The following is a 24,592-nucleotide window of genomic DNA, read 5'->3' on the forward strand; positions in this document are numbered from 1 at the left end:
AAAAAAGAAATGATCACGAAAAACTTCTTTAATTAAACAAAACCACAGTCGCGTAAGAAAGTCCATAACTCCAAAGTTATGACAGATGGTGAGCAGAAAACGTTGTGTCGGCAGACTTCGTTCGGATATGACTCGCAGATACGAACATCATCGATCATGAGCGTGTCTGTCTTCCTGATAAATGTCCTTGAGCTGCGCTGTTTCTCGGTGTCATTTCATTTGACATTCCTCATAACTGAATCCATTCAGAGACAAGGAAAATGAGACGAACAAAAACATGTTCGTGCAATCCGAGAGAAAATGTGAATGTTAATAGAATCTCTATCACTGTTAAGAACTTTGTGACCACTCTCTCTTGAAATGTTTATATAATTAGTTTCAATCAATCTTTTTCCGTTTCCTAATTGGATATTTGCCGTTTGGTGATTGGAATTTTGAGAACGAATTAATATGTATCAATAAATTTCATTGCAGTTGCTGTGATAAGATTCACGGCAATTCGGAGAAAACTCATCAATGACAATTTGGTCTTATACTTCCCCAATTGGAAAAAATTATATATATTTTTTTTTTTGCTGACACTGTCGATAATTCTCGATTACAATGTAAATAGTTTTATATTTATTCCATACAGACAAATCTAAACCATTTTTACCAAACAATTGTGACACCATTTGCTTAAAATGCAAAAATCCTGTACATTTCAAAATATTAACTAAAATTATATAACTTAAAAAAAATTTGATTTTTTGATTCAACTCGGGAATTTTATGATTTTAAGATTAACTCAGAAATTTTAATTTTAAGACTAAATCGGGCAGTTTTAATTTCAAAATTAACATAGGAATTTTAATTTTAAGATTAAATCAGGAATTATAATCTTGTAATTAATTATGAGAAACTTTAATGTCAAGATTAATTATGAGAAACTTTAATGTCAAGATTAATTATGAGAAACTTTAATGTCAATATTAATTCAGAAACTAATGTCAAAATTTATTCAAAAACTTTAATGTCAAGATTAATATAGAAACTTTAATGGGAAGATTAATTCAGAAATAGTTCAGAAAATTTAATGCCAAGTTCAAATCAGAAATTTTAATTTCACGATTTACATGGAAATTTCAATTTTAAGATTAAACCAGGTATTATTAATATTAATATTAACTCAATATTGATAAATAAGTGTCATCTGAAATGGTACTAACTGCAAAAAAAACCATTATCACACCTATTACTTGGACATAATTCCTACTTATTTCGCTGTCATACATATATTTCTAACATAAGTACTCCTATAATTACGCCTAAATTATAGGAAACACTACGTATTTATCATTTTCACAATTAGTCGAGGTGGAATTTGAGAGTCTGCATATTTTATTTGCAATTGAATGCTATAAAATTTAGTTATTTGGATGAAAATTTTTCTTAATTAAGAAAACATCTTTTTTCCCATTCTCTACTTTTCCATATCTCTCTATGTATGTTTTATTGCTCTTTTATTATGTAATTACATAAAATAATGATGTTAAAGTGTATTTTTCTTTTCTTTCAGGAATTAACCGAACCCTTTTTCTTAGCGATATTTTCCGCAGAAACTGTGCTTAAAATTTTAGCTTTAGGATTTGCATTGCACAGAGGGGCGTATCTACGCAATTGGTGGAACATCATGGATTTCGGAGTGGTTGTTACAGGGTAAGTGGTTTTTTACAGTCAGAAAGGCTATGTGATATTTACATTCGTTTTTGAAAAAAAACATACTAATAAATATCAAGACACAATTACCAATGACATTTTTTAGCATTTAGATATCAAAATAATAAATTGCACATAGTCGCTAATACACCTTAATTATACACATCCTCTACCTTTTTTCCTCTAAGTTTTTTCCTTAATATATGATGTCCTTTCCCTCATTTACAGGAATTTCAAATCTGTAATATCACAGCTAATATCACACTTGGAAATATAGGATTTCTTTGGTTTTTAGAGAGAGAGGGCAATATATTTTTCTAACTGGAAGATAGAAGACGGGATGCCGTATAAAAAGTCAAATTTTGCATCTAGGTGTGATCCCTGGTAAAATAAATGGCATATTTAAAATTCACACGTTATTCGGATATTTTTTCTAATTAAAAGTACAGTATTGTATAGGTACGTACTTTCCATTAGAAAAAATATCCAATTAGAAAAATGTAACCAATTAGAAAAGTTTCATCCAATTAGAAAAATGTAGTACTATAACAAACGGTTCAAAGGATAAAGGGGTTTATAAGGTTTATAACGACTTAAATTTATATTCTGTATACAGGGTGATTACTTAATTCTCCTTGCCGCCTTTTACTGGTGAATCGTTTATCTTAGAGAGGCATACTTCCACTTTAAAAAGTATCCAAATAACGTTTAGACCAATGTTTCCCAAAATATATCCACTACATCGCCCCCTGGTGGGAGATGGAATGGGTCCGGAGGCGATAGAAGCTACGGATATAACATAGGATCCTATTGGTTCACTTGAGTTGGGGGGCGATGAGAGAAAAAAATTTCCGAAGAAGGGGGCGATGTGGAACAAACAGTTTGGGAAACTATGGCTTAGACCTCAAATACGTAATTTATGTTGCAAGGGTTGTATAGTTACTAAAATGGGAAAAAAAACTTATTTGGTCAGTCTCTGTCCTAAAAAATCTAATTAGAGAGAAAGTTGTTGCCCTGTCTCTCCCGATCCTAAAAAATTCCACGTTTCTTAGTGAAACATTCATTGAGTTATTTGAATTCAAAAATCGGGGACAAGTTGGGAAAGAACATCATGGATGAGAGAAAGAAGCATTGTCCGTTAGTTTAAAGGGATACGGGAAATTCTAATCATGAAAATGACGATTTTTTTTAATTACAAAAAAACAGCAAAATTTACGTAAACTATTTTTCAACAAACCGCATTAAAATCAGTTTGTTAGGTTATTTTTCTACTGCAATTGTTATAATTAAAAAATCATGGCTTTCCACATGAAATAATATCTTCATTTCTAGTTTTCTCCGTGTTTGTTTTTTGTCACAAACCGATATTCAAAATGTAACTTGCAAACCAAATTTCATTCAATTGACTCCAAAAATTTTACACTTTTTTCTATATTATATATGAATACACACTTTCTTATGGCCTATTTGAGATGACTAAAAAAGCATTCATTTTTAAATCCATAAATATTTACTGCTAAATATATGAATTGATTGTTCAAAAGGCTGAAAAAAGCTGTCGTTAGGTACAATCATTTTAGTTTTTAGTTTTTCTTTCTCACATACCGTTCGACACATCCTGAAATGCATGCTTATGCATGTTTGTGTCTTTGGAATCATGATAAAAAAATGAATTGATTTCATCAAAATAGGAAACACGGGGGAAAAATATAGATCATCTCTCGGTTTTGCACACAGTTGTTTTATAATAAATTATTCACTAAACTTAAACATTTTCCAAATATAATTTGATTAGATTCACTGACATGCATTTATTGTGCGTGTTCCACGTGATTTGAAAACACAATAGCTGAAAACATTAAAGAAATATAATCTTCGTTTGAACTTCCCTTGTCCTCTTAAGCTTAAATTAATATGGACGATGCTTCTTTCCCTTATTTATATGATGCTTTTTCTCAAAAGTATCCCCAATTTTCAAAATATTATATCTTTACGAACATTGCACTTTGAAACGTGGAATTTTTTTTACATTTTTTTTCTTTGGCCTCAGGTGAGATGGCAATAATTTACTAATAGGGTTTTTAGGGCAGGGTGTCCGTATGAAAGCTAATTTTTTTCTGTTTTAATAACTATACAACTCCCTTGCAAAATAAGTAACGTATCTGAGGTCTACACTTTATTGGAATTCTGATGCTTTTCTAATTGGAACTATGCCTTTAAGATCAATGGCTCATCAGTAAAAGGCAGCAGGGGGAATTATGGAATCACCTATTGTATAGTAAAAGCATGAAGTTGGATATCGCATTGAACCAGTGGTTTACATTCATACTTCAAGTACCGTCTGGAAATGCTTATTATAGTTCGTGACCCCCCTTCCCCCATAATATACTATAGGCTTATTCCTCAGCAACTCAACCAAAGAGGGTTGCACGACTGATTCAGATTTTTTCAAATTCGGCAAACGTGTTGGTTGTGTCCATGTATGAGAATACCCAAATTTTAAACGACCTGCTCCGCGTTTTGAAACAATTAAAAAAAATCAAAAAATTATTCCTCCCCCCCCCTTTTTTTTTGTGCAACAGCTGTATCAAAGCGATATACAAGTGATAGATATCTTTTTGAAAACAGTATTTTCTGTACATCCAGAATAAAAGCATCGTAGCATGTGAGTAGAATGTGGGAGAATCATATCACACCTTGAACTTGAGCTTCTAATTTTTTTAAATTTCTGATTTCATCGAAAGTCCGCCATTATTTTCAATAGAAAGCTTGAAGTACCAGGGTATTCATTTTTTCCTGTTGAAACTTTGGTAAAACATTCTGTTCAGTCAATTTCTTTGTGTCGTCTCATTTTTTTTGGCAATATTTTAGCTTAAAGTTCGCTCTTTGAGCATAAAATCGAATTTCGGCTATTTTGGCAGCCATTTTTACCCGAAAGAGCACGCAGATAGAGCTTTCAATTTCATTGCATACAAACAACAGATATATCTGCTACTCATTAAAAAAGAATTTGCTTTTTGGGAAAAAAATACGCAAATAAATATTTTGATCACAGCTGTAGACCATGTTCAAAAAATCCAATTTTGGCCAAATTGGCAGCCATTTCTTTTAGAGAGTTAGTTATATAACTAACGTATGCCATATAAGCAATGTAACTATTATAAACCACAGTACATCACAACTACTAATGATTTGCATATTTGATTACTTTATCTGTTTTCCACCATTATTTATTATTATTACGTTTTTTTCCGCTCACTTAATGACCTATCATTAACCCTTGAACGTGCTCATTTTCAGTTGTCTAGGACAGGTTTCGGAAAATATACATGTATTTTTTCAATTTTAAATTCGTTTAACTACGCTAATACTTCAGGAAGTTTCTTACTCATTTCTCATCTTACTATGTGTCAACGCCAATTTGTAGGGTAAGAGAAATGAATCCTTTCTAAAGTATCCCACACGTATAGATACCAATACTCTGAAAAGTTTTATTAAGAAATTCCTTTAGAAAATAAAAATTGGTTTATTTGTAAAAGAAATAATAGTTTTGTACCGTATATATATATGTGTGTGTGTAGGATGTGTTCAATCTTTCTCCAATGGAGATATATGAAGAAATCCGCTTTATTTTCCATCAAAACTGCTTTCATAAATCATGAGTCTTTCCGAAAAGCTTCTTAAAAGTTCTCTCTTTTCTCTCAGTAAATAAATATTGATTTTTTTGCTCCTCCTCTCTTCTTTTTCTCTGTGTGGTGGTAGAGATATTTCGAATTTCTTATGCGATATATCTTTCAGGGTTTACCAAACTGTTCTGTTGATCTCTCAAATATTCAAGTTTTCTCAATCATATTTTTTTTCCTCCTCAATATCGATGTTCGGGAATTCTGTAAAGGGCCTTCAAGGCTTCAAGTAAAGTCGATGACCCCTGTGCTGCTTGCAAAATGATGGCTTTCCTCGAAAGCGTTTATATTACCTTATCGCGAAACTTAATCGGAATCAATATTTTCTTGATAATTTGAACCAATATGAAAACTGCGATTATCTGTCAAAAGTGTCAAACGAGAGATTGTTGACCAAAAACAAAACAAAAATCTTGCTCAATTAAATACCATTATTTTTGTAAAAATAAAACTCACGGAGTATCGTACTATGCTCACTGTGCAAGAATCTGAGGGTTTGTGTTGTTTTTATCTGAGTTGTTTCTGTTGGACTGGAACAGGAGCAGCAATGCTGCGAGTCAACAAAACGAACTCAGCTAAGTTCAATGACCATGTTTACTCATCAATGGGCATTTTCTTCTATGAAGGAGATACGTGGTTTTGGGCTCGGAACGATTGTCATCATTTTTTTGTATTTTCAGTCCATAAATTAAAGGGGCCTGTGAAAAGTCTGATGCAGGGGCCTGCCAAAGATCCCTGCTACAAGATGTGGGAGCCATGAAGAGATAACGTAGTCATTGATGACATTACTGACGGGATACATTGATGTCATGGTGTAGGTAGTTCGTTGGAAAAAGCATTAGGCATCATACAGGCACTTGATTGGCCACCACTTCGTCTTGACGGTTGACCTAAGCCCAATGGAGAACTTATAGAAATTATTCAAGAAGAACTTCGACGAGTCTTTTGATTCTTTTTTTTTTCCCTTACGGATTCTGGTGAAAAAATAATGTAAAATAGGCTGGAAAAATAAGTGTCGCATCATGATCACTTTCTGCACGTGAGGGCAAATGGGACCGGTTTCCATAATTTATTACCGATTCAGAACGGCAGCCTTTTTTATACTCGCCGAGAGGTTGCTGCGCTAACCCCTCGATATGGGACTCCTTACGGTAGCAATATTTTTCTGTGGTCATGTCGCCGCCTCTGTTCTACCCCTGTGTCAAGAAAGTTTCTGACAGGGACTGTATCGAACTTGCGACACCTTTAAATATCCTTTGGTACTTTTAGGCGAGTATCTTATCGACTTGGGCTACCCCACCCCTGTCATGGAAATCAGATTTGAATCACTTTTTTTCAAGATCCTTAATATAGATCAGTGATTTCCAACTTGAGATCAAGTCTTCATGAGGTAGGTACGTGAAAAATGATCATCAATGTGGTGGAAAAATATAATAAAAACAAAATAGTGCAAATAATTTGCTCGCATTTCTACTTTTACGGAAACTTTCTACGCATATATAGAAGCAGGAAAGGAAAAAAGCCAGATTATATACAACATCTCCGTAGACTTGCATACTGGATACAGTACAATTCAGAAACGACCTCCACCACGCAGTTTGGGATGCGATATGATTTTCTTTTAAGTAATAAATCTTGATAAATTTTTCGTATTTTAGAATTTAGGCTAGTTTAATAAGATTTGTTTTGTTACTGTAAAAAATATCATCTATAATATCAAGTGTGTATGATTATTTTCTTGCCAAATTCTCGTTCTATATTCTTGTATTTAGAAAAAACTATATACACGATATCCCGAGCTGACATTAAGTCATGGAGGTAAGTCACCGATGGATCGATAGCTGTTTTGAAGAATTTGTATCTGAAACAGGAGAAAAAAAATCCATTAGTCTATTAGAGTAGATTCTTCTATAGAAAAAAATTATATATTTCCGATCTTTTATGTCATTTTGAAATGTAGAATTTCCGTACTCTTCTATATCCTTGAATCCGTAGTCTCCTTAGTCTTTTCTGTATTTTTGAGTGTTTTGCTAATTACTGCTGTGTATTTACGTAGATTTTACAGCGTTAGAACAGTAGATTTTCAGTTGTATAATATTTTTTTTTTAATTAATATATTGTTTTCTTGTATATCTTTGGGGAAAAAATGTATCACTTACATTTTCTCATGTTGCATATTTCATATAAAAGTTAGATAGCTTTTTCCTGAACATGAATGGAACGAAAATGAAGCTGTGTAGCATTTCCATGTGAAAAAAAATTACTAACATATAAGAATGCTTATGATTAATTCATCTTTACACGTCTGGATGATTTACTAAAAGTGTATCTTGAATCTACGCATGTTATTTTTGATGTTTTCTTCTGACGTTCAGAACATTTACATAAGTAAATGAGGTATGATGCTCGTAGATACTGAGAAATGATGTATGGGAAACGATTTACCGTAGATTAGGATAATTTTTTACGAATTCATTTATAGAAAATGTTTAGTGTTGTAGTACTAGATAGTGTATGAGTGTGATGCAATACAAAATACCTGTAGAAGCTATTCCTGTAGTATCTAGCATCCAACCTTATTTCTAGGTACATAACCTATTTCACTCCGGAAGAATCGGGCGTCGACCTCAGGACGATGAGAGCCATTCGTGTTTTAAGACCTTTGAAATTAGTTTCAGGAATTCCAAGTAAGTCTGATAACCTTCTTTCAAAAGTATGTGTGCTATCTGCAACAGTGTTTCTCAACCTATGGTCCGGTGATCAGAGGTGGTAGGTGGCAGACTTGATCAATCATTTCTAACTGGTTGAAAAATTATTCAACAACTGTAATATGATAAAATATATCCTTATGGGTGGAAAGAGAAAATTAGACCTTTGTTCTTTGGGAAACCATATCTCAAGGAGAAAAATAATGTGACTTGCCATTTTTTAAATAGGGAATATATATATATGCTAATTCTAGTCAAAAAATGCAATTCACGACAAATTTGCTAACTGTTGATAGAATTGCAGAAGAGCGCGGAAATAAAAAGCTACTGCAAATCACAGTGAAAAAAAATTTATTTCGAGAGAAAACTATTCATCATGAAAATACTATCTATGCGATTTCAGAAATTTAAATATTTCAAACGAGAAAATGGCAATCACGGCAATGTTGTGCAATGATATATATATAAATATTTCAAAATGTGATACACTGCGTGTAAAAATTTAAATTGCCAGATTTCCAATATTAAAATATTTCACATAAATAAATGAATCTTATATTCATAGGCATATATTATAAATTGTATCATATTATAATTTACAAGATACGAAAATTTTCCCCATTCACGATTTTTATAAATATTGAAAATTCAAATGAGCTTCGTTGAAAAAAAAGGGAAATTTTAATTCCGTAAAAAAAGTCGGAACGGTCGAGAATACAGGAACGCCACTCGAAATACGGGACATTCTTATTCCTGCATAAAATACATTAAGATGCTAAGGTCACACAATTCATGCTGTGAGTTTTTTGGGTCCATCGAGTTGTTTCAGAAATTTCACTGGTCCTTGGGTTCAGGAAGGTTGAGAAACGCTCTGATCAGCAGTGTATCCTATGTTTCTAGCATGGCTAATTGATTAGTCAAATGATGGCAAATTTTGTTATGGTGATCTTACATACTTATTTCACTAATATATAAGGACAAATTAATGTGATACAGGTGAATAATCGCTTAATTTCTAAGTAAACAATAGCCATGCATTTTTGTTTTCAAACCAATGGCATCTCGTCTCAACCTATGCGTAATTTACCCATTTTTGACTGATGTTACATTTGCACAACGGTTTGTTAAAATGTTTTTGTAGTTGCAAATTTTCATGCAAATTTTTGTATGAAATTAGCATTTGTGAAAATTAAAAGGTCTATAATGAGCGTCGTCGTATTTTAAAATTTTTTACGAAAGAATTTAATTTTTATGACGGTTCAAAATTGAAATTTTTTTTAAATTTTGTCCTGATTTTCGATCTGGAAATTTTTTTTCCATGACCATGAACAGAAATAATTTTTTAAAAAATAGAAAAAAAATAGTTTATTCATGTTTTTTGTCATGTGAGATTCCCAAAATCGTAATTACTACTTGAAGTTAATCAATTTATACTAATTAAAAAGTTAATTAATCGAAAAATTTCAAAAATTGCGAAGAAAACCATGCAAAATTTATGTCTAATTCTTTTTAAACTTCTCAACCATATGTTATTGATAAGTAACCATTTATCATACATAAAAAAGTTTTTGCCAAAATTTTTTTTGCCATGCTCACGGTCTTGTGCAATTTAGTCATGAATTGGAGGAACGGTCAAAAATTGATTACAACATCATTAGTAATAATTAGTGCTCAGTGACTTTATTTAGTAAAATTGGTATTTTTCTAATTGGAATATATGTTTTGGTTCCTTGCAGGTCTTCAAGTAGTTTTGAAATCAATCATCAAGGCCATGGCGCCGTTGCTACAAATAGGATTATTAGTTTTATTTGCTATTGTAATTTTTGCGATAATAGGCTTAGAATTCTACAGCGGTGCTTTACACAAGACGTGCTGGAAAATAGATGATCCGAGTAAGAGTTTTATTTTCATGAAAAATTCCTAATGTTTGCCATTTACATTTTTGGTATGATAAAGATGTTCATGGACAATTTTGTATTCTGCATATTCTAGATGAGATATGGACAAACGGAAGTCAAGAAGCACCTTGCCACGGTGATATAGAACCGGATGGCACTAGCAAGCTTCCTACCGGCGCCCGAGGCTGTCCGAAGGAAGTTAGCATGTGTCGTCCAGGTTGGGAAGGGCCAAACTATGGCATTACTAGTTTCGACAACATTTTTTTTGCCATGCTCACGGTCTTTCAGTGCATTACCATGGAAGGATGGACAGCCATGTTGTACTGGGTAAGGATATAAATTTCTAACACAGCTACGGAATTCATTTTAAATAATGTATATGGTCATTTCTGTTGAAACATAGAATTTTTTCCTCGATTTTTTATATGATCAGAAAAATCTTCTCAATGTTGTAGAACAGAATGGCCGACAGTTCGCCCGCGGGCCACATGCGTCCCGCGAAGTGATCCTGTGTGGCCCCCGGCAGGGGAAAACACTTAGTGCTACATAAAATTTGTGATCATTATTTGAGTTATTGATTGTCACAGCTGACTTCCTGATCAACAAACTACTTGCTGTCATTATTCCTGTTGCCAAAAATAATTTACCTTGTCCCCACCACACTACTTTTTCAGCACATAATTAGCTCATAAAGTTTGTTATGGTCATTTTTTTGTCCACCACCTCGTTAGGCAAGTTATCTGTTGTGGCCTTCTGTGACGAGACTTTTCCGAAGTGGATGCAAACTCACAATGATTCCTCGAAACTTCGATGATTAGGCTATACGGAGACACAAATAATTTCAAATGGAGGAAAAAATGTGATATTTGATAGAGGAGTTAGTGTTGTTGCCGTTAACTAAGGAAATTCCACATACGGATACGATGATTATTTGTGCCAAAAACAGAGAAGCATTCATCTCTGAATTTCACCGTGTTAGGTTGGTGGCATTCCACGTTGCACCAGACTATCACTAACCGAATTATTGATATTCTGGTTAAAGAAGTCAGCTCACGTAATAGGAATATGTGTTAGAGCCTACGTGGGGCATTATGAGAGAAGGAAAAAGTTTTAATAGAGAAAACTATGTGTATCGCGCCTGTTGAGAGTGTATGTTTCATTGCAAACGATATTCTTGGGACGTTGTCGTCGGTGTCAGTGCACGTTTTTGTCACCGATTTTTCGTCAGAGCGAGTGTGTGAACGCAACAAAATAGATCTGCCTTGAGGAGCTGCGATTCCGTCGTTTTTTATTTTGTGTTTATTAAAGTTTTTTTCTTATTATTTCTAAATGAGTTCGACTCGCTGTGCTTAATATCCTTCAATATGTGTATTGTGAATCTGGTTCCACGTAATTTACGGACGTACAGAAGCACATTAGCCACCTTTTTATACCTACCAGTAATCTGCTTCGTCCATGCGAAACTGATCTATGTTGCCTACCTCCCATTTGAGGCGTCCTCAGAGTGGATGGTAAATACGATCCATATATTTAACGAGCTTTTTATCCCTATAATGAAACTTCTCTCGAAGTCTACCGCAAGGTAAATCAATTGCTATTTGGTTATTATGAGGCTGTAGGAGGATTGCCAAATATGGGGTAAGGAAAAAAATAATGATTGCAGAGAAATTTGGAAAAAAAACGTTTTGTCCGTAAATTTAGAAATATGAATGTATTGGATGGAACAATTTTCAGAAAAACTGTTTTTTTTTTATGCGTTGCATCTAGCTGAGGATGGAACCAGGTAAACACAATGAATATTTGTCGGAGTTTATGGAGATGCGATAAAGTACAAAGCCGAGGGTGAAAGTTCAACTAATGAATTGCTCGTGTATTTTTTCCTCATTCTTTTTAGCGTTTACAAATCTACGAGTTTTCGGGGGTAATTTCACTAATGCGGCTTATATGTAAGAAATTGAGGCCCGCGACACTGCCATTATGTTGGCCCTCGAAGAGAGAGAGAGAAGTTGGCCACCCCTCTCCCCCCTTGCAGAACACTAAAAAATCGTTATATTTTTCAGTGCTGAAAAAAAAATTAAACTATTTTCTTAAATGTGCGCGTGTGTATGAAGACGCGGAAATATATTTATCTTTATTTTCTATTTTTTTTCCCCAGACAAATGATGCTTTAGGTAGTACGTGGAACTGGATGTACTTCATACCTCTCATCATCATCGGATCATTTTTCATGCTCAATTTAGTTTTAGGTGTTCTCAGTGGGTAAGTAAAATTGCCTTATATAGCTTCAATATTTTTCCAGTAAATGCACCTGATTAATTCCCTTAAGCGTTAGAGCTTTCTAGAATCACCTGGGGTAACCATATCTCATCGAGACAAATTGCGGCCAATTGCGGTCCCAAAGTCGATGAGCATGTAACATACTGAATTTTGAATTTGGGCCGATATACAAAGATCAGCCCAATTCTTTCTTTCTTTGTCTTTATTTGAACGCTCCCACAAAATTACTGAGTGAGGGGGAGGGCAGTGGCTTATATTTGCGCGGGGTCTTAACGACCTACTACACACCAGGGCAGCAAGTTCGGCGGAGTGAAAAGTGGTCTAGAAAATTTTCAGAATGGGAGAAGGGAGGCAAAAATTGTACAGCCCAACTACAAATCCGCCTCTGCAGAGAGTGAGGGTGACTAGGTCAGTGAGCGACAAAAATAGAGACCTGGAGCATGGGAATGACTAAAATAGTATGCAAGCGTGAATGATAAAAATAGAAACGTAGAGACACAGGTGTATTTACAGGGAGTGGGGGCAAGTGGTTTGCAGCGCAGGGCAGCTAATAGAGTAATGAGTGAGCAAAAAAAATTACCTTTTTTTTGCCTTATTTTGGATTAGAAGGGCAGCAAAATTCGTGTAGCCACAGGTGGAAAAACCAGGCGGTAAATTCTCCTCTGGGTGGAGGAAACCAAAATAGGCATTTGCCCCGTGTGATAGAATCCATTCCTGTTTCCTGTATTACGACGCCAGGCCCTGCCTGTTCCCTGTAGTTTTCTCAAGATTTTCATTGACAGTGGATGGCTCAAAAGAGTGACAGCGTATGGTGTCGTGACGTTTTACTGTCCGTTTAAATTAAAAATTTAAATAATTTATGTTTCTTAACAGAAGCTAAGGCTGCCGCCCCCCTACAACCTGCTGCCCGGGTGCACCGCACCCCTTGTACTCTTGCCTAAGCCACCCCAGAAGGTTTAAATATTTAGAGATAGAAAATGGCGTTCATGCCAGGACTTTGAAAATTGCCAGGAAAATAATTACTGATCATTTTTAAGACCGCTAAGAGGCAGCCGTTATCAAAAAATTGCTAATAAGTAAATGACATAATTTAATTTCAATTTTTAAGAGGGAAAGGTGCATAAAAATGTTTCAAAAACACATATTTTTGCATTTTTTTACGTCTAGCGGCATTGAATTTTTGTTTTACGGCACCATAAGTATTTTTAATATATTTTAATTTAAAGTGCTGCGAACATTATCTATGATAAAAATTTTCCTTTATATACAATGCTCTTTTCTTAAAACTAAGTTTTTCGTCAGATAAGGAGCATTCTTTTAAACATTACTTGTTCAAATCTTTTATAACTACATACTTGGCACTGTAGTGATACATACTTTAACGAGAGGATTATATACATGTGCACTAGTTAAAATCCTAAAAGCTCTCATTGAAGTGTATAAAAGTATTCGAAAAAAGTATACGAAACCCCCAGCAAAAAAATCACCTAAATCATGAAACAAACCCGAGCGTGAAAATCATACAAAAACTATATGTTTCATTTTATCGTTATAAAGCTCTGAAAAGTGTCTAGATTCACGATTATAGCCATTATAGCTTCTTAAAATATCCACACTTTTGCGGACATTTGTGGGACAAATATATTCTTCAGTGAAAGAGGGGTGACCTCATCCCGACCACATCAGGGGAATTCCTGTTGAAGCTGTAAAACAAAAATATGTCAAATGTTCTTTGTTCATATGTCAAATGTTCTTTGTTCATATGTCAAATGTTCTTTGTTCATATGTCAAATATTCTTTGTTCATATGTCAAATGTTCTTTGTTCATATGTCAAATGTTCTTTGTTCGTAAGTCAAATGTTCTTTGTTCGTAAGTCAAATGTTCTTTGTTCGTATGTCAAATGTTCTTTGCTTGCAAATGAACGAAATTCTGGTAATGAAGATGCGTTTAAAGTCATGAAAGCTCATTATTGCACTGATACACATTTACAATCACAAAGGAAATATTGTACAAAGTTTAGATACTGAATTTACAACTTTTGGAAAAACTAATCAATCCATGTTTGGTGAGTTTTGCTGAGTATTTTAACTCCTTCAAACATTGACATCAAGCTGACCGTGCCAATGATATAATACCCCTCAATTTATATCATTGGCTAAATATCCTTCGATAATTTTTTTTTACAATTTTTTACTCCATTCTTCACACACTTCATTATTGATATCAGCAGATTCACTTATATTTTCTCAAATACAATTTTGTGACACCCACGAAAACGATTCAACAACCATTTGAAGTCGATGAGTCCAAGTTCTTCTGATGCTTCTCTAGCTTTTCCTTGTAAGAAACGTGTTGGAAACAGGTAAATTGTTGCTTCTTGCTGAAACAAACCAAATCGTAAACAACTGCGTCTATGGCAAGACTTTCTGTTTTCGGAAATTTGTTTTTCTTAGCTGGATTCCCGTTTTTCAGCCATTCTTCTTGACAATGTTCCTTTTGCTTCAAAATTCATTCTCTTCCGAATATTGAATTCATTTACAAGAGCACGAACTCCCATTTTACGTTTTCAACGGCATTCGATGACATTTTTTCTACGGAATCTCTTCTCTTAATGATAGAAAGCGACAATTACTAGAGCTATCAATTTTAAACAGCGTGAAATCATGTAAAATATACAAGCACAACCATAAAACTGATATCAGAGAATTGCGAAAAATCAATATACAGTACTTCAAACCAAAACTTCATTGGAAAGTAGCCGAAAAGTGTACCCAATATTAGAACTCGTGCTGTCATCTAGTGAGCATAAATCTAACCTGAATTGCTACAGTTGGTGTCCGTATACGGGGTTTTATCTCAATGGAACGAATGATCAAAATTATGTTCGTGACCGTATCTGAGGGTGACCGTTATATAAGCAGGGGTTCGAAATACATTATTTAAAAATATGCATCTTGTCGGGAATTTTTTTTTCTTTGGCCATGGAACAGGGATGACCGTTAAGAGAAGGGGTTTTCACTGTACTATCACGGGAATGATAACACGACGTTCATTGTCCAAGATGCCTTTTAAGGATGACAACCAAGAGAAAAATGATTCAATAAATTTTCACAGTACCATATAATTTTATTCTTTTGAATTCTATGAATACAATGACGTGACGAAATTGTTCCAACCATTGACGGAAACACAAGGAAAATGAAAACACAATGAATCAGGAAAAAAAAAAAAGAAAATAGTTACACATCGTCTCAGATGCATTATATGCCACCGTTCACGATGAGAGAACGCCGTCGTCTTTAATTCGACTGGTTTGGAACCGTTTCAATCAGGGCGTCAGAAAACAGCCAAAATGTCCCACAAGCACAACCCCCCCCCCCCTCCCCCGCACACTATGTGATATCTCTCTTCAAAAAAGAATGAGGCAAAACAGAAAAAAAAAAAAATTCTATATATTTCGGTGTCTGGTATTTATATAATTTTTTGGACATCATCCCGAAGTGCCATTTACCACAATATTCTGGAAGAGAAAAATATAATATTAAAACAGATATGAGGAGGAGGAGAAAAGATGTTTTGCTCATATCACTGAAATTTTATTTCATATTATTTTATTTATTTTTATTTCTTCATTTCCATGGCCTCGATAACGCGATTTGGCTGATGTCCAACTGGGTCAGTGGCTGTTGCGATGACGGGGCCCGGCGATCGAACACTGCCGGAAGCGCCTTGTACAAACTGCACATCATAAAAAAAAAAACTACGCGACCCACAAATCATACGGAAAAAATATATTTATAAATTATCACTTTTTTTTTTGTATTTTTTGATTCACATCTCATTTGAAATATCTCGTGTCACTTCCTGATGATCGTCGAAAATAATAATAATAATAAAAAGCTGAGAAAAGGAGTCCACAATTTACGGCTTTGAAAGGAAAAAGGGGGAACATACAATAACTAAGAGAGCAAGTGTAGTCAAATCTTGCTATAGCAAACGCTACGTATATTCCGATGGCCTCCCACGGGAGAGGGGGCTGACAGGGCGCCAGCCGTGGGGCTCGGGACAAATACCATCATTCTTTGTTTTTTATGCTATAGAAGTGCCCGTAAAAAGTCTGGCTTGGGGGCCCCAGCCCTTCTCCAGGATGTGGAGGCCATGCCTTCGGATATAACAAATGGAATGTTTGGTTTTATGGCGTAAGATGTTCTCTCAATTATATCAGATATAGTAAACGAAGTTTTCAGTTCTGAAAGTTTATTGTAACGTGGTTTCACAATGTGGTACGTCGTTCTTTAAGATTCTTACTGACCAGTAAAGGTTTGTTTTCTCTTTCAATTTTATTAGCCCTATACGCGGCGGAAACCACTAAACTCCCTTTAAAATGCTATATATATTTTTTAAATAAAGTAGGCTTTCTTCTGATTTTCAGCAGGTGTAAAGAAAGTGGTATAGGAAAAATAAAAAATTTAAAAATAAGCATTACGAAATATTCTGGGCTTGTGTCAATGCTAAAATAAGGGGATTTCAAAGAGACGAGATAACTCGTCAATGTCACTCGAAGACCCTTTCTACTTATTGAATAAAATTTAGTCAAAACTAAACAAAATTTTTATAAATAAAATCGATTTATGTTTTAACTCTGAACCATTCAAGGATTCAGAAGAGGGAGGGGGTGATAATCCTTCCCAGAGCCGAATCATATGGGAAAAATAGATCTGTGTTAAGTACGGGACGATCCAACGCACCTACACAATAAATCGCCTTTCCCGACTCATCATTATGAGTCAGGACCTACCTTGGGCTAGTGTTCAGTGAGCTTCTTTCGTGGAGGCGGCGGAAGGGGTTAAATGCAACCCCCCATCATCATGAGTCTTTGGGCAAAGTGATGTTTTAGGGCCCTATACTTAGCTATAGAAGTAACCGTGGGCAGCTTACATATTCACACTCGAAAATCATAACACCAGCTCTTACTATGTAAGATCCCCATGAACCACTTGTCACGGCTCCGCTTTCATCAGATTTTCATGTGTCCTCTTACAGTGTCCCAGGACCGCAAGGGGTCATAAAGAAAATGCCAGAAAGTATCCCCACCCCAACGTACACGCATGTGGCTGTGTCGTGCGTGTCACGTGTTCAAAAAAAAAAGTGCTGTCATTAGCTTTTAAATCAGTTAAATATAGTTAAATTAGTTAAATTAAATATAGTTGCTTTATTGTTTTTTTCATGATTTAATTTTTTTGCCCGTGGAGCAATCGTTATCCATGAAAAAAATGTTCTTGTAAAAAAACCCTCCCAGTTGTGACTTTGTTCCAACATCATCATACAAGTATAGTACAGTCAGATCTTAAATTTAGAAAGAATATAGTCATACCCTTCTTTACAGTACACTTTTTGTAATTCTTTTTTTTTCCAATTTTCTCAGTGAGTTCGCTAAAGAAAGAGAACGTGTCGAAAACAGACAGGCTTTCCTGAAGCTTCGGCGCCAGCAGCAATTGGAGAGGGAGCTCAATGGATATGTCGAATGGATATGCAAAGCAGGTAAGACTCATAACGCGAAAAGTTGACGCGGCAAAGTCAAGCAGAAAATTTCAATTTACGATTCGAATTCAGATGGAGCGGAAGAATGAAATTGATAATATCTCCGAATTGTTCACATGAAAACAAGACTGAGAGAAATAAAATTCAGTATTTCCTTGTCCGTTTGTTTCCTAAATGTCTGGAAACTAGTAGACAGCAACCTTGATTAATATGGAAACATAATTTTTCGAATGTTGTTTTAGAGTTTTGCGAAATCTTAAAAAAAAAACAATTTTGGGAAGAAAGATTCATTTGCTCAGGGAATTTATGTGAGACAATGCTGCTATAATTTAAGAACATTGTGCAAGAAAACTCTAGATAGCTCTATTGATCAAACAAAGAATAAAATTATACCAAAGATTCTCAAGTCAAGGCCAGTTTCACTAATTCGAGGGCAGAATGGGTATCCATTGTGTCATCAGACAGTGGAGAAATCGGATAGACCAGACGAAAAGTCTGCAGAAAAATTTGAGTATATATATCCAGGGTGCATAGCTGACATCACGCACCGCAATTTACAGGCGAACCGTTGATCCTAGAGACATACTTCCAATTAGGAAAAAGTATCTAAATTACGTTTAGACCTTAGATACTTTATTCATATTGCCAGGAGGTTCTATAGTTATCAAAATAAAAAAAAAATACTTTTTATACACGGACACTTCTGTGCTCAAATTCCTAATTAGAACGTTGCTGCCCCGTCTCCTCTGAGGCTAAAAAAAAAGAAAATTCACGTTTCTTATTGCAATATTCACTGGGATATTTGAATTAAAATATCTCAGAAAATATTGCACTTAAAAACGTGGATTTATTTTTTGGCTTCAGAAGAGACAGGGCAACAACTTTATAATTAAGTTTTTGCCCCTAAATTAAGTTTCTTAAATTACAGCCCCTTGCAACATGACGTATTCGAGGTCCACACGCTATTTGGGAACTTTTTCTAATTGGAAGCATGCCTCTAGGATCAAAGGTTCGCAACTAAATTGCCGGTGCGTGATGTTAACTGTGCACCCTGTATATACACCCTGTATTTACAGAGCGCATAGCTAACATCATGCACCGCAATTTAGGAAGATTTGACCGGAGATTTAAAATTTAATCTGTTCCTAATCATTGTTCAAGCAATGAGGAGACGAGGAGATATGAAACATGGTGAACCCATCTAACTTCTTAGACAATAAATTCTGGGGCAATTGTTCTCTCTTTCTTCTCAGTAAAAATAAATGAGTGGGATATCCGACAACGAATTTACTTATTTTTATTAGACCACGCGAAAAATACCGTCCCGCAATGGATTAGTGTGTAATTGTCAGGTATCACTGTATTATTGACAAATATGCAATGAAAATTTCGAAGATAATTTTTATCATAATACTATAGTTTGAAAATAAGTATAATGTAGTAAGCAAATTATTACGTTATTTATATATCTTTATCACTTTATAAGTTTTTGTAAGTTTCTAAAAAGGTATATTTTATTCCTCGCAGAGGAAGTGATTCTAGCTGAGGAAAGGACAACTGAAGAGGAAAAGATGCACATTATGGAAGGTAAATATAGAGTTTATGTTTCATCAAGATGATCGTGAAACGTATTTTACAAGACTTTTTTCCTGTACATACCTTTCTTTATGAAAACTTTTCATTTGTTCTCTTTCATTTCTTTTTCTTCAACTTTTTTCTTTCAATAAGAGCGTCCCGTTTTTCAAAGAAGCTTACTCAGTTTTATAATCCTCACTGAAATCGTTTGTGAAGAAAGTTTTCATAACTTTCAAACCCCACTCGCGCACTGGTAGTTCTTTTTCTTTCCCTTTATTAGACAACATTTAACTATATCATTAATGTACTTAATTATATTAATATATGCAACTGCCAAAGCCCATAGTGCGGTCGATTCGCGAAATGGCCGCGAGGTTTGGACAAAGTCCGATTTGCAGAAATGATTCAGGCTTTGGCCAGCTAATTCGAGCCGGGCTGGAGATCCCTACCCAATGTTCGATGAGCTCATGCAAGACGGTCCGGTAGGCACCACATCATTTTTTTTTTCGTCGCTAACAGTAATACACTAAAACCTCCCAAAAACGACCACTAACGAGACAGTGAAAATGGTGGCCCTATCGGGAAGTGGCCGTTTTATTTCTGAAAAAAAAACTAAAATTTGCGATCTATGTAAAATTAAAAATGCTGATCCATTTTGTAATTGATTACGATAATTATATAATTGATTATGTTAGAATGTATGATTATATTGATACTAATTATTACTATTATTATATAATAATAATTTATTAATCGACAGGGCTGTAACTAGAGGGGATCAAGATGGCCTGATTACCAGGGGACCTACCCTTGTAAAGGGGTCATTGTACTCACTTAAATCATTGAGGACAGATGCTTGATTTCATGCTCAGACAGAGATATTCACCGACAACTCAGATGAATAGTTGAACACCCTATGATTGAATGATTATCATGATGATTATTTCAGTTAAATCAATGTGTCAGAGTTCTCGTACGGGTGCTTTTCGTCCGATGATGGTTATAATCAAAACTCTTGATTCGTGAATATGCTTCCCAATAATAGGCTGGCAGGACTTCAACCTCGTGTATTCCAATCATGAGTATTATCGAGCAAGCATGGCCCCCACAGGGGGGGGCGGGGTGCTGACAAGACTCCAGCCCTGGGGCCCGGGGTGATTTTAATCATTTTTTTGTTTTTCACGCTATGAATTCATCATAAAGGGGCCCCATGAAAGTCTGGTTGGGGGGCCCGTACAAGATCCCAGCGTAGGGGCCCTGCTTCAGTATGTGGGGGCCATGCGAGCAAGGCACGAAGACCCATTGCTTTCTTATCCAGCAGTAGGGCCTCTAGGCTGAGATCTTTGGTGGGCTCCTATGTCAGACTGTTCACAAGCCTCTAATATAGATTTGTAGTGGGAAAAACAAAAAGATAATCATATCTGGTGAGAATCATCTCGGGCCCTCCGGGCAGGAGCCCTGCCAGATCCACACCCTGTGTGGGGGCTATGTAGGGACCTCAGTTTAATAGGAGCTTCGACGATAATGTCTAGCGTAATTATTTATGCCATTAAATATGCAAATTGAGAGGTGATACCTAAATCCTCTTTCATTTTACCCTCAGGCTATGATGTTGGGACAGCAGTAGGGATACACTTTTCTTTTTGGATAAATTTTCAAAAATCTGTTTCAGTTCTGTAGAACAGTCTCGTTATCATCACGGGTTCCCCTGATGATAGGTGGAAATTTCGCTGGAAACTCCTGACATAGAGTACCTATAGATATAGGTATGCAGAAATGGGCAGTCAGAACATTCTGGAGCCAAACAGCACCACACTAGGCATTCTTTTAGTATGGTGTTGGCTAAAAGAGGCATTCGTCGGACGATGAACAAGGAATCCAAACTTGTGCTAGGGAATTCGACTAAAGAAAGTCAACTGGAAAAATGTCGATAAAGAGTGAAAAGATCCTTAACAAAAAACAGAAGGAACCTAGTTTTTTTCAGAAACCAGCTTCTCTAGTGATAGGTGACAAATTTTTGTAAGTGCGAGAAAGAAGGTGTGCTGAGATGAATTAAGCATTGAATAGCAAAGAGTTGAATAACATTACCTACACTGAAAAGCATTGTACAGTATTTACCTGTGCTTATATTCATCTCACGCTTTCCTTTCAAAAATTATTTCGATGTGTAAAAATTTGCGATAGTGAAAATTATAATAAATGTGTCATAAAAAATGTCACCCTAGGTGGCCACCTCGTTGCGGGTTCAAATACGGGAAAGAGAATATCGAAAACATAATTTCTTTATACACCGAGCCTGGGGCGATCACCGATAGATAGCGCCTTCATTTCTCATCCAACTCCACTGGTCGAACAGTGGAGATATGACCGGAGTAGGTGTGCGATAAAATATTATTCACACGCATAGTATAATTTTTTTTTAAAACAACAAAAAATAATAGGACATTTTCCGGGTCGACTTTCAGTGAAATTAACCAAATTTAGGCTTTGGCAGTAACATATATAACTATTGTATTTCACCACCAATCGCGAGGTGCACGGAGTGAAGGGGTTATTTCCATGCGAACGTGGTGAGATCGGGCAACACCATCTAGAGCAAGCCTTCTGCTTTAGAAGGTATTGGATCGGGGGGGTTGCGTGGGCTCTCCCGTAGGGAGGTAATCCATTTCTTTTTCATTCATTCGTAATGAAAATGGACTCACTAGAGGAAACGAAATATAAAACTTGAAGCCGCTGCATTTATTACATATCATCATTTATTTTACTCATTAATTTACTCATTAAATTATTATTATATTTTAATTTGACAAAATCTCAAGACTGGATTTGGTGACTTTTGCTAGAACGCCGTGACGGTATGGTTCTTCCGGGATTTACGGCCGTATTCACCAACACAGTTTCAACTGCAATTGCAGGTGGTGGAAGGATTGAAGATCGAAACGGATTGGTTAAATTAAGGATTTTAACCAATCCGTGTCGATCGCTGATCGTTTAACCTGCGATCGCAGTTGAAACTGTGTTGGTGAATACGGCCGTTAGAGAGAGACCCTGATGCGTTTGACGGAACCAGAATTAGTCCGTTAACAGACTCATCTTTTTTTTGTTGGTAAACCGAACTGTTCGCAAACCGAAATAATCGTAAACCGATTGCCCATGGCGATAGACCTGAGTTGTGCTCGGTTTGAAAAAAAAAAAAAAAAAATCTTAAACCGAGGATTGAGTTATTGGTGAATTCCCGTATTTTTCCAGACAGATATGGTCAGGTTAATTTACTATGACAAGCAGACGAGCGGTCCTGGTAAGCATAAATGACACAAACAGTACAATCCCGCTTGTTTTCAAACAATAACAAATAAACAAAAGGGGGCAATGTCTAGAGCAAAATGATTTGGTGTCTTTCTCCTTGCTTTAGCATCGATGATGGAGGGTAATTTGCACAATCACTTTACTTGAATGTGGATTTCAATTCCGCATTAATGTTATATAATAATCCTCTTTATATTGGGCAATTTTTTGTTTAATTTAACTTAATCATGTTGACTTAATTATAGAACTTTTATTCAAGGCAATGTTTGTGGTGGGTTTCGAAATTCACATATCGATCGATAACTCAAGCCATTATTTGGCATATGATTTCATATTTAGGGTGCTGTATCGATTAATAATTTGTTCAAGAAATTTGCCCCCCCCCCGCAGATCCGTCATTTAGTATTATAACCCCCCCCCCCCCATCCCGGAAAAAGTTGAAATGTAGAGGCTGATCCCTTGCAAAGTTGTGAGTTTAGGGACCAGAACCGCACCCTAGTTGATGATATGTTGGCGATTTGGAACAGCCAGTGATTGGTGACTTGTTTTCGGTGCCAAACACGGCCGGTGATAAGTCGCTAAAGACAGGTTTTCCTAGGAGCAGGTTTCTACAGCGGGTTGAGTGTGAAAACGCTGATTGGTGAAAAAAACCTGCATTTCAGGATTTTAACCAATTATTTTTGGGCGCATTCCGCACTGAAATTCTACTAGTAAAACCCGGCTGTGTCATGCGGGGCGATTCATATTGCACGCAGCAAAGAAAACCTGCTCCCAGGAAAATTTGGAGTAAAGCCCAGCACGACACGACGTCCACTCACCAATAAGAAAAGCAGCACAACTGTTTTTCTACAGAGCGCAAAAAGGCTCATGCCATTGCTTTATGTCAGATGTAATTGGCTGACTACTTCTGAAGCAGTCAAATGCGTCGTGCACTGTGCATTTCGCTCATCTTCTCTTTATTTTGATTGTGTTTTCTTTCCCTTCCCTTCAATCCGGAGCATGCAGACTACATAATAGTTGATGCTAAGGCCATATACTATATAGTCACCTTGACATGATGTGCCAAGCTAGGAAAACACAAATGTGTAGCATGATTATGTAACATGTTTCTGCCGATACGGAGTGATCCCATGTGGTTCACACGACGCAAAAACCTACTCCTGGGAAAACCTGGCTTTAGACCGCAACTGACACTATGGATGCCAGAAAAAAACTCCAGTGTAAGAAACATAACAATAACGGAAAGCAATAAGTATAATAATTTTAAAAATAATTAATAATAATTTTTTTTATGAAACTGGAATCTCTTTAAGCTAATGCACCGGTCAGGGCCGTCTTAAGAACATCATGAGTTGTGGGCCAAGTGGTTTTTTATAAGGCCTGGTAAATTTTAGAAAATTTAACTAGCTCACGTTTTTATGGGACCCCTTTTGTCTCCAGGCTCCTGGATGGGACCATGCGATAAGATGGTACTGCCAACAATCTGAGAGGGGGGAGGGGCGAGGACAGTGGCTTCAATAAAAACGTGATTGTGGGATAGTATGCAAAGAATTAATTAAAATAGAAATACGAAATGTGTACAATCCGAGAGAATCCATGGGGTAATCCCTTCTTTTAAACCGAGCACAACTCCGGTCTAGTGCAATGGGAAATTTACTTCCTAGTGAGTTGTGCTGGAAGTGTAAGTGTGTGTACCTAACAGTCTGAGTGCATATCTAGTGTTGTGTTTGATTTTTTAGTGCTGCTATCTATATTTCAGAAGTGTAGTGTTCAAATATTTCTGTGGCGAGACTTTTTAATGGGGGATATCAGCTGACATTCATGTCTCAAAGTTGGGAACCACAGTAAACCCACTTCAGCCGACCACTACTGTGGTGCAGGTGAGGTTCAAACTGGGACCTTGTG

The 24,592-nt window shown here is 35.8% G+C and overlaps 1 protein-coding gene across 1 annotated transcript in view; it reads left to right on the plus strand.

Annotated features, from left to right (window-relative positions):
- The window catches only part of LOC149087589 (voltage-dependent calcium channel type A subunit alpha-1-like), a 154,285-nt gene that overhangs the window by 2,306 nt on the left and 127,387 nt on the right, over nucleotides 1-24,592 (plus strand). Inside the window, exons 3-9 of the mRNA XM_089231917.1 lie at nucleotides 1,559-1,698; nucleotides 7,968-8,068; nucleotides 9,826-9,981; nucleotides 10,082-10,314; nucleotides 12,143-12,246; nucleotides 17,691-17,806; nucleotides 19,334-19,393. Coding sequence (XP_089088043.1) covers nucleotides 1,559-1,698; nucleotides 7,968-8,068; nucleotides 9,826-9,981; nucleotides 10,082-10,314; nucleotides 12,143-12,246; nucleotides 17,691-17,806; nucleotides 19,334-19,393 — 910 coding nt within the window. The remainder of the gene's footprint in view (nucleotides 1-1,558; nucleotides 1,699-7,967; nucleotides 8,069-9,825; nucleotides 9,982-10,081; nucleotides 10,315-12,142; nucleotides 12,247-17,690; nucleotides 17,807-19,333; nucleotides 19,394-24,592) is intronic.

Source organism: Pholcus phalangioides, unplaced genomic scaffold (genome assembly GCF_987345545.1).
Source record: "Pholcus phalangioides strain wild (caught in Gottingen) unplaced genomic scaffold, Ppha-v1.0 ptg000004l_1, whole genome shotgun sequence".
In the NCBI taxonomy this organism is placed as follows: domain Eukaryota; kingdom Metazoa; phylum Arthropoda; class Arachnida; order Araneae; family Pholcidae; genus Pholcus; species Pholcus phalangioides.